The sequence below is a fragment of the Eretmochelys imbricata genome, chromosome 1, assembly GCF_965152235.1.
Source record: "Eretmochelys imbricata isolate rEreImb1 chromosome 1, rEreImb1.hap1, whole genome shotgun sequence".
Taxonomy (NCBI): domain Eukaryota; kingdom Metazoa; phylum Chordata; order Testudines; family Cheloniidae; genus Eretmochelys; species Eretmochelys imbricata.
The window spans coordinates 82,382,216-82,393,405 of NC_135572.1; the positions used below are offsets into that span (position 1 = coordinate 82,382,216).

Below are 11,190 nucleotides of genomic sequence, written 5' to 3' on the forward strand. Positions count from 1 at the left end.
ATAGTGAAGGTGCAGAGCATCATGCAGAAGGACCTTGAACTACAAATGCTCACCCTAAAAGAAAAAAAATATGATGGGACAAGAGAACTCGACCAAGTAGGCATTCTATGGGTTACTAGTACATTCAGAGTCTGACCGTCTGAATCATGAAGTATAGAGTCTCCTTCTGTTATATGGGTAGACACCAAGGCAAAGCCTGAAGTGTGATCCCTTATTAGAAGAGATGATTATTTTATAACTGCCTTGGCCCCATCTCTTATCAAGTCTTGATATATTTCCTCTGCTCTTAACTATGAAGAGAAACATGAAATCCCCTTGTGGGAGTCTGCAGGAGCCGGTCTTAACCGTCACATTCCATTAGTTACAAAATTAATATCCTTCCTAAATCTAACAGGACTAGGAAAATAGATCAAATTTTCATTGCAGATTACTTGACAAAAGATGACAGTCAAGCTTAGTAGGACTGACAACACTAGAATTTCAGATGGTACTACCCCAACACAATACCTCAAGACTACAGACGTCTGCAGGACATGGTTTCCCAAAAAGGGCAGGGTCATTTACCATGTTTTTCAAAAGCACTGTAAGTGCAATTGAAGATTTTAACACACATTAGAAGGGCATATACGTTTCAGATTTTTCTTCCCTGTTTATAAATAAACCTGTTTTTAATGAAGTGGACAAATTAGTTAATGTTAACCAAGACGTTTCTTAAATTGTCATACTCTTGCTTTCCAAAGCTTTTGGTAACAGGAAAGTACATACAGCAGGCACTAAAACGCATTTTTCTGTGTAAGAGAATGATAGAAGGCATACTGAGCTTCCTATAGCACGCATACATAAAATTGCAAGATGCCTAAATGTCGCTATTAGACCATGCAGAAGCTGGAATTACAAAACTTAAAAAAGCAAAAATATAATTTGAAACTGATTACTGTAACTCCCAACCACACTGCAAGGCAGGAAGAATGCGAAAATGACTGGATAGCAAAAAGCAGGATACCCTGCAAACAGCTACACTGAGGCTTTCCACCTCTTCATACATTTAAGTTTGTCTTATATCCCCTCTATACAGAAATTTTTTTTAAAATAAAAATGTTGATACAAAAAAGTAACACTTATTTAAAAGATTAGATAACAATCAGAGTCGGGGGCCAAAAGGGACAACCAGCTCATCTAGTGTGATCTCCTGCATATCACAGGCCACCAGCACTCCATAGCACTCATACACTGACCCAATCATCACTATCTTCTAATGAAAGCAAGCATGCAATCATTAAGGAAAAAACTGATGTATCACAATGTGCTGCCTAAAATACTTACCACTCTTCAAAACAAGATATTATAATACAAACTGAAAAGACTGCTGAGTGTAATTTACAACACACCTTGGGAGGGAAAAATCCAGAATTATAGAGATGAAACTATTCAAAATGCAGTTCCTTTCAATATCCTCACTCCACCATAATGAGCTTTGTTTTATTAAAATTCACTTTTAATACTTACAAAATATATTGTTCACAAAAAACACTCCCTCAAAGCATGTACAGAAAAAAAAGACCTCTGCACAAACTTCCCTATCCTGATTCACTTGCATGCTTCAGCAGTAACTATAGAGAACCACCTTGAGAAATGAGAAGGCAGTTTTCTCTCCCTGTCCACTCCTTTACCTCACAGACAGCAAACAAAGGCAAAATGTCACCAATTAGCAACATGAATAGGTAACTATGAGAGTTTGTCCTGAAACCACAGACTCATTTTAAAAATGCCATGAAACAGCTGTAAATTGAAACTACTTGTGGTCACTTCCAAAATAAACTAGATTTGAACTAGAATTTAAACACAAATGGCTTTACATGTCCCTTTATTATTAATCTAATCCAGCAGTTCTCAAACTATGGGTTGGGACCCCAAAGTGGGTCACAACCCCATTTTAATGGGGTTACCAGGGCTAGTGTTAGCCTTGCTGGGGCCCTGGGCAAAAGCTCAAACCCCACCACCCAGAACTGAAGTGTAAGCCTAAGGGCTTCAGCCCGAGGCATCAGGGCTCAAGCTTTGGTTCAGACCTGGGTGGCAGGATTCAGGTTACAGTCCCCTGGCCTAGGGCTGAAGCCTTTGGGTTTTGGCTTTGGGGCCCCCACCCAGGGCAGCGGGGCTTGGGCTTTCGCCATCCCACCTGGGGTCATGTGTTATTTTTGTTGTCAGAAGGGGGTCATGGTGCAATGAAGTTTGAGAACCGCCAAAAATCCCTACACAATGCAATTTCATCAAATCAGCTAATCCCCTCCAAAATAAATGCACCCTGTCTAAAATTTAAAATATTTTAAAGATAGTGTTCTGAATCAAGACCACAAAAACAGACAAAAATGCCCTTTGGCATGTATAGTCAGGATTGTTCCACCTCTTTATTTGCCAAAACAAGATTTTTCTTCTAATTTCCAAATCCCCACATATAAACTCTATGTTCCCCTGTATACCCAACACTTCAAGTCGTATTTAAAATTACTCAATGCCTCATTTCATTTTGAATCACTCATAGTACATTTCATCACTTTAAACTGCTTTGACTTCAGAAGTAGTTATTCAAATTATGATTTTCTACATCTCCTTCCCTCAAAGCCCCTTTTCAACATTTACTAACAATTTTACAATGAATCAGTTTACTTGATTCCTCCACTACTTCCATCATTAATATAGTTTCAAATAGCACACTGCATCCACATTTAACCTCTTAAGCCTTGTCAGAATTTCTACCACCCACCTTTTAAAAGTACACATCCTCTTGTGGTACACCTTGTGCACTAGTGTAAGACAAGAAACAGGACTAAAAATAAATGCATTCAGCTACTCATGAGGATTAACTAACATCACAATAAATTGAAAAGATTAAAACAACGTATAAATTAAAGAGAGAGTCTGCTACTATATCACTGATTCTCAAATATTCAGAAGTTACATAATTTGTTGAAAGCCTCATCTCTCTCACCAGAAGTTGGTCCAGTAAGAGATGATATCTCACCCACCTTGTCTCTCTAATATCCTGGGACCAGCTCGGCTACAATGTTGAATTAAAAAGCTTTTGTCGGTTTTCCAATAAAATACAATTATCCATGTATAATGTAATGTAGTCTGATAGTTTGAAACCAGAAAAATAAACTCTGAACAGACTAGCAAATCTTATTTTACAAAAGGTATGGAGAATGTGGTCATATAATACACATACCTTTCACAAGAAACACCAGTGTCTCGTTATTAATATTGTTGTATAATCTATAATTCAGTCCATTATTTCTGGCTAAATATGACTAATGTATTTTCAAGCTGCATTCAGCACTGTAAGCAGTTCTGAAGCAATGAAACTAAAAAACTTCGGAATCTCAAGGTAAAAAGCATCCTAATGTTTTCAAAAATGACAAGTGCTGTTTGGCTTTTAGTGTGAAAAGCAAGCACAAGCTTTCAAAGTCTGAAGGAAGTAAGCATCTTTATAGGCATTTTTCATCAAACTGTGCAGAAGTGAGGGAGAGGGACCAAAAAAAAAACTTGAATTAGCGGACAGCTTGCTACAGAGGATGTGCAGATATCCATTAAGAGGGTTGGATGTGCTGGCCTAACAGTATCCTTTGGCAACCAATCCAAAGAATTGATTCAAAACCAAGAAATCAGCTTCTTTTCATTAGGCAGTGTAATATGGAGGAATAAACATAAGAAACAGGAAAGTCCTAAATTGAGGGAAAGGCACCTATAATGTTAAATTAATATATTTTATAGCTAAGGCTGCAAGTCTGTCACGAAAGTCACGGATTCCATGACTCCTGCAGCAGCTGGTGATGGCTCAGCCCCTAAGCCAGCAGCAGCAATTTGGGTGTGTGGGAGGGGACTCAGGGCTACTGGCAGGGGATTGGAGGATACAGGGAGCACTTACCTCAGGGTGGGGGGCTCCCCGGCTCCAACTGGCATGGCCCCCCTGCAGCTCCTAGGCAGGGGAGGAGTTGGTCTGCGCTTCACATTGCACAAGCCCTCAGACCCCGCCCCCGCAGCTCCTATTGGCTGCAGTTCCCAGCCAATGGGAGCTGTGGCAGGCAGCACTTCTGGCAGGAGCAGGGGAGCCCCTGCCTCCACCGCCTAGGAGCTGCAAGGACACAGAGCCAGGTAAGAAACCCCTGGCAGGCCTGCCAAACACCCACCCCCCCAGCACCAGCAGGGGTCCCAGGCCACGCACCGCAGCCCACTGCACCCCAGAGCCAGCAGAGGTCCCAGGCTGTGCACTGCAGTCTGCCACCTCCACCAGCAGGGGTCCCGGGGCTGTGTGCCACACCGCCACCTGGCCCCTCCTCCGCCAGCACCAGGAGGGATCCTGGGCCACCTCCCCCAGCACCAGCGGAGTCTCCAGACTGCCCCCCCCAAGAGCACCCACGGCCCCCCCCCCCCAAGTTTTAGTCACAGTAGATATTTTTAGTAAAAGTCATGGATAGGTCATGGGCCCGTGAATTTCTGTTTACGGTTCGTGACCTGTTCATGACTTTACTAAAAGTAACTATGACTAAAATATAGCCTTATTTATAGCAAATGAGTTAAAACTTAATTGAGCTTTTAAAAAACTAGATTCACTTTTCAATAATATGTCTAGATCAGGGGTTCTCAAACTGTGAGTCAGGACCCCAAAGTGGGTCACAACCCTGTTTTAATAGGGTCGCCAGGGCTGGCTTAGACTTGCTGAGGCCCAGGGCCAAAGCCCAAGCCCAAGCCCAAGCCCAAGCCCAAGCCCTGGGCAGTGGGGCTCAGGTTACAGGCTCTCTGCCTGGGGCTGAAGCCTTTTGGCTTCGGCTTCCCTGCCCCCACCCCCTCACCAGGAGCAGTGGGGCTTGGGCTTTGCCCCCCATGCTCTCTGCCCAAGGCAGTGGGGCTTGGATGGGCTCAGGCTTTGGTCCCCCCTCCTGGGGTCTTGTAGTAATTTCTGCTGTCAGAAGGGGGTCGCGGTGCAATGAAATTTGAGAACCCCTGGTCTAGATTACTAGGGAAGGTTTCAAACCACAATAGCACAGTTTTTATGTTTCCTAATATTGCAGTAATCATAAAAATAGAGGTTAAATGTAGATTTACCAAAGTTCATTTATCTTTTTAACTAATCTTAGTTTAATCAACTGTCAAGAAGTATGACATTAGTCATAGCGCTATGTCAAATGCTTTAAAAAGCTTTTGTCTAATCATTTCTGATAATGGTGTACACTAAAACATCATTGTTAAAATACAGATAGTAACTAACCCTACGTAAGAAATATGAAACATCTTTACGTCTGCTTCAATACCTATTACTGAATCTTTTCAGCACGTGATACCTCACTCACTACTTTTAGATGACAACTAGTACAAATAACCTCCGAGTATACATTCATAAATTCTGTACTTGATTCTTGAATAATCTATATTTAACTCTGCATTGGCAGTGCTTGGTCAATCTCATATTGCTCTGAATTCTAACTTTTCAAAACAAAATAAAAAGCAAGCTTTTATCATAAATCTGATTACAACAGAGGCATTACTTACAGCTTCACTGTTACAACTGAGTTGAACTGAGTTAAAAAAGATTCAAGTATCTTCATTATGCAAGAAAATTAGTGTATCATGCCCCAAATTACAGCATTCTCTGAATACAGAATGAAATTTCTGAGAATTTACAAGTCAACTTCTAAATCTGGTTATAGTTTAAATGATTTGAAATGGGTCCTTTAAAAAAAAATTACTTACCCAAATGATTTTAATAATGGAACAGCAGGCTTCAGTTAAAACTTCACGTATAGTCTGTTAGCTTAATTACTACCTAATGCAGTCGAAGTTATTAACTACTGCATCTAGTTATGACTAGAGTTGGATGGGAAAAAAGGATATTTTCAGCAAATATTTTAGAGAAAATGTTACCGTTTTTAAATCAAAAACATTCAAAACTCAATTTTTCAGCCAGCTCTACTTATGACGACAGGCAGTGTGAGGTTAATAACTTAGGACACACTTAACTATTATGACAGTGGTAACTCAGACTACCACCACTCTTCTACAGAGAAATTGCATGCCACAATTCTTTTGGTTGTAATGAGTTAGTGGTGAGATAAAGACTGGCTTTTTTTGGTCAGGAGTTCTAATTGGGAGATTGCTTAGCTACTGTCACTGCATTGGAAACAACTGTGTCTGCTCTTAAAATGTTCAGTGGATGACACTAGCAAATTAGGGCCAAATTCAACAGTACTCTATAGTTGCTTGCACTGCTCCAATGACAAAGCAGCTGTAAATCTTATTTACTTGGCTAATATATTCTGGCTTCTTTGTGCTGCTCCGAAGTGATTCAAAGGAGCCAAAACATACCAGTGAACCTGGCCTTAATTTACAATTTAAAAATAGTTTAAGATTGATATACTACACATCTTTAACTCTGAGAAACCACAAGCTATCATCTTTAAGTTTGTTTCTTCTTTAAGGTAAGACATTTTTAATTTAAAAAAAATAATAAAACTCTGTTAAACCAGAGTTCAAAGAGAGGACATATCTGGAATTTAAGAGTAAAAATCATGGCAATCACTGTAATTATTCCAAAACCAACCATTATAAACCCAAATTCAGAATTAATGTTAAACTTAAAAGAAATCCAAATGTGTTAAGGTGTGAAAACATACAGTTAAGACACCAGAACAACTTTAATTCTATTCTCTCACAACACCTTGCAATAACCATATAATTAAGGCTGAACCTGAATTTCCTAGGATGAATGTTTGTAGTCCCAGAACAGGTTAAACTGATTTTTAAGGCTCATGATGAGAAGAAAATATTAAAAAACAGAGAAACATGGAATCGCAGAAGCAAAAGCAGCAAGATTTTCACAGGTGCAGTCTGAAATATGACAGTTTATTGGTTATACAGCTTGGACAGAATCAGGTGGTGCACAAAAACACACACACTAAAGGTCAGGACCCAGAGCCACCTACTGGCTAACAGATAAATCAGAAAGGTTGCATTATTCTTGTAGTTTGTAAAATTACTTCTCTCTTGTAGACACACTGGCTACAATTAATTGTTGGATCCCTGTTCTTTCGAAAGGGGAAAATAATCTGAGTAAGTAAAGCCAAACTGTAAAAAAAAAAACCCACTTAATTTTAATGTTTCACCAGCATTTACTAGTCAAGGAGTTGATTCACAGAGCTAATATTTCTATTGTAATTGGCTCTGCTCACTCTATGTCACAACTTAATTCAACTCGAGATTGTGAATCAACACAGCACCCTTCCAGCTCTTGTGCTTAGGAGGGTCTCCAAACAGAGACAGGTGAACATGTCACTGAAATCCTCAGCAAGCTCCGAGGGTAAGAGTGAAAGATGCATGCAGACCCCGCTGAAACGAAAGGGATTCAACACAGCAACATTCTCCACTGTTGCGCACAAAGAAACAGCCACCAGGGGGGTCCCCCACTGTGACCCAGCCTGGGGAGATGTGAGCACCCTACTTGCTCCTGCCTCTTACGTCATTTTCATGTGGCGGTCCCAACACCCAGTTCCCCAGAAACTCACTGTTGACTCTGAGCACAGACAGGCCTAAGCTGTCAATGTACACATTAACGCCTATCCCCTTCAGTGCTGAATGGGAGAATCAGGCACTGCAGCCTCCCTGTGCAAGATGTAACATTTGCACATCCCTAAACTGCAGCCCATGGCAAGAAACAATCATGTGCAGGGTCAAGGCTGCCCTAATTCCAAATGGGGCTGTAAGCATTTTGGTTGGACCGGGCCCCATTCTGCCCCACCCCCGGTTCTGGGCAGTACCCCACTCCATACTGTCTCAGCAGCTGCTGCCACCACCACACACTGACCCCCACTCCCAGAAGCCAGAGAGTGGAGGGTTAGAACCCAGCTTGCACCAGCCATCTTTCCCCAACAGCCCCACAGGGTTCCACCTAACCAACTCAGAGCCCGTACGGGACCCACATCTGTCCTCCCCTCTCCCCACCACTGCTGCAGATTGCCTCATGCAACCTCCCACAGCTGCTGCTAGGCAGGACGGAGTATGTAGTGTGCCTGTGCCCTCATCTCATCTCCCTAGCACTTCACATACTCCCAGTGCTGCTGCTGGGCAAGAAGGCAATCTGGTGTGATAGCCCTCATCTCTGATCCTGCATCCTCCCCACCCCATGTATTACATACCATGGGGGAGGGCACCTGTCTAGGATGAAGAGAATCGGTTGGAGGATGGCCCTCAAAGCGGGGACAGGGGCTTGTGGGAAGGGGAGAGCATAATACCTGGCACAGAGTACCTAGCCCAGGGCTGTGGGGGAAGCAGACTTAGAAGGTGCACAGGTCCCCAACGAGAAGACTTCTTGCCTTACGTCAAAGTACCTGCGCACGGAACCTGCCCTGGGGAGAGAACAGTGACTGGGGAATGGGCATAGCATATGTCTGTCCATGGCAGACTAAAACTTAGATGGAGGACCTCACACCTGCCCAGGAGCCGAAGGCACCAGCTGTGTTATCTGTCTGGGGGTTAGAGAGTAGGTGCAACACATGCCAAGGCAGATCCAGTTGAGGAGAGTTTCTTACCTGTCCCAGAGAACTGGGTAGAGCACAAGACACATTAAGCACCCAGTGAGCTGGTTGGCAAATATTACATGTGCTAGCTAGGTAACAGAGGCAGGAGTAACAGCTCAGAGACACAGGTATGGGCAGAAGAGATGGGCACCTTACCTAACTGGGAGGCCCCAATGATGGTACATTAGCTGAGTGCATTGCCTTGGGGTGAGGGTGTAATACCCATGTGGATGATCTCAGTTGCAGGGTAAATGCATTACCCATCCAGATGGGGAGACAGCAAATTAGACATACTACCTATCAAAATCACCCTGCTAGGAGTAGTCACTAGGCCAGGTGATTTGTTTGGGGGACTCCAGCGAGAAAGGAGTAAGGTTGTGAGCTCTGTTCTCTGTGGCCCCCCGGGGAAGAGTGTAGGAATGGTATTTGCATGGAGGCTCTACTGAGGGAGGCATTACCTACCCCAGAGCCCCAGGATTCGGGGGTGATCACCTCGCTGGCTGGCTCGTTATCTAACTCTGGGTCCTGGCGGGGGAGGGGCGCTACCTGCCAGTTGACTCCAGACGGGCGCATGGGTGCCTTGCTCAGGTAGGAAGCTGGGGGGTTACCTCTGCGGACATCCTAGGTAGCAATGGGGGAACTTTACCATCCTGAATGGTCGCATTAGTTCTCTAGCATAGGACGGCCCTGGCAGCTAAGGAAAAGAGTGCATGACACGCCAGGTACCTGCCTGCTGGCTGTGGGGAGGGCGTCCCGCTTGGCCCTGGAGGGGCAGGCCTGGGGGTGCGTTACCTGTTCGCGTGGCTCCCCGGATCCCTGTCGCTCAGCGCCGCCGTGTAAATCTTCCGGTAGGTGTCGGCCAAGGCCCGGCCCGAGAGCAGCAGCTGGTAGCGGTCCCTGCAGCCCGGCGGTGGCGGCCCCGCCGCCCCTGGCAGCGCCCCGAGCCCCATGGCTGAGCTCTCCTCGGGCCCCCCGGCCTCCGCCGGGCAAGACCCGCGGGAAGAGGCGAAGAAGAAGAAGCCGCCCTCGGCCCCAGTCTCGGCGGCGGCTCCTGCGGCTGAGGCGGCCGCGCACATCCCCCTCCCCGCCCCCTGGCGGCTGAGCTGCCTCCCCGGCGAGACACGGACACAGGCGGCTCCCGCTGCCTTCACCGCCGGGGCCCGGCCATAGGGAGGCCGCAAACGCCAACACCGGCCCCGGCGCTGCTCATCCAACCGGGCCGGGGCAGGGGGCGCAGTGACGCCGCTTCCCCCAGCGGCCCCCTGCCGCCGCCGCCGCCGCCGCCGCCTCCTCCGGCTGGAGACCCGGCCGCAGCGCCCGCGCAGCCCCCTCCTGCCGGCGGAGGGCGGTCCCGGAAGGGCCGCGTTGGGGACCGGGGCGCGCGCTTGTGTATCCGCTGGGGTCCCGGGGGCCCCGCGCCGCTCGCTGGCTTCCTACGCCCGCTGCAGGGGGCGAGGCCGGCGCCGCTTCCCCTCGCGGAGTTTCTCTCACAGCCGCCGCCGCCCTCAGCGCAGCCACCTCGGCCCCACCCCCTCCGTGTGTCAGACACACACGGCGCGACTGCGCAGGCGCCATAGACCCCTCAACACCGCCCTCTCCCCGGGAAATCCAGGAGCGAGCCCTTCAGTTCTCACCGGTCTCCCGCGCGCTCGTACCTGCTGCACTAGGCAGGCGGCTCCCCCGTGCAGCGCCGAGCGGCGGACATAGGGGAGGCTGCTGCTGCTGCTCGCTCAGCTTTCCACAGCCCTGTGCGTACTCGCATGCAAGTGCATTCGTCTACATACACAAAGCACGCATCACACTAATGCATGAGGGCCCTAGCAAATGAGGGCTCAATTGTGGCAGGCGCGGTATGGCAAATTCTAGCAGTTGGGACTTCAAGATAAACACCAAATATTACAAGAGTTGGCAACGCAGTCGTCAAAGCTTTAGATCTTCAGTGATTCCAGTCACAGAATTTAGTTCTTGATACAGAGTCCCAGCTTTCATTTTACAACTACCTTTCTAGTCCTTATAGTTGCAGAAATAACCTAAAGTGGGCATAATCCAATGGAGTAGTAGATTTCTGAGTCTGAAATAATGCATTTAAGAAGCGTGAACTGTCCTATTCACCTGTGAATTTCGCAATTTTCTAACCCCATGGAATTCCCATTTTTGCTGCAGCCAGGGGCCTGGCATTTTGTTTGATCTCCCTGTGCTACCAGAATCTGCCTGCTGCTGCCTTTTTGTTTTCTAGCTTTCCTCACAAATGGTAATTAACTGGATAGGGAGCAAAACAATTAGTCAGATTTGGCACATGACTACCGCAAGGGTCATGGCAGCCATCTTCCTTCTTGCTTCAGTTTTTACAGATTACTGCTAAACCATGATGACCTATAAAGATAAGGAAAAAGGAGAGGATGCCTAGATTCCACTTCACTGATACTTAGGGCCCTACAAAATTCACAGCCATGAAAAATGTGTCACGGACCATGAAATCTGGTCTTTTGTGTGCTTTTACCCTATACTATACAGATTTCATGGGGGAGACCAGCGTTTCTCAAATTGGGGGTCCTGACCCAAAAGGGAGTTGCTGGGGGGTTTGAAGGTTATTTTAGGGGAGTAGTGGTATTGCCACCCTTACTTC

At 46.1% G+C, this 11,190-nt stretch overlaps 1 protein-coding gene across 13 annotated transcripts in view; it reads right to left on the reverse strand.

The window, feature by feature from the left end:
• Nucleotides 1-9,816, reverse strand: part of MYCBP2 (MYC binding protein 2) — a 426,434-nt gene extending 416,618 nt beyond the window's left edge. For 10 of the 13 annotated variants that reach the window (XM_077812568.1, XM_077812542.1, XM_077812622.1 and 7 more), the window contains exon 1: nt 9,357-9,816. In XM_077812568.1, coding sequence (XP_077668694.1) covers nt 9,357-9,640 — 284 coding nt within the window. In that variant the 5' untranslated portion in view covers nt 9,641-9,816. The remainder of the gene's footprint in view (nt 1-9,356) is intronic. The other 3 variants (XM_077812524.1, XM_077812516.1, XM_077812576.1) reach the window with 2 other exon arrangements.
• Nucleotides 9,817-11,190: the final 1,374 nt, after the last annotated feature.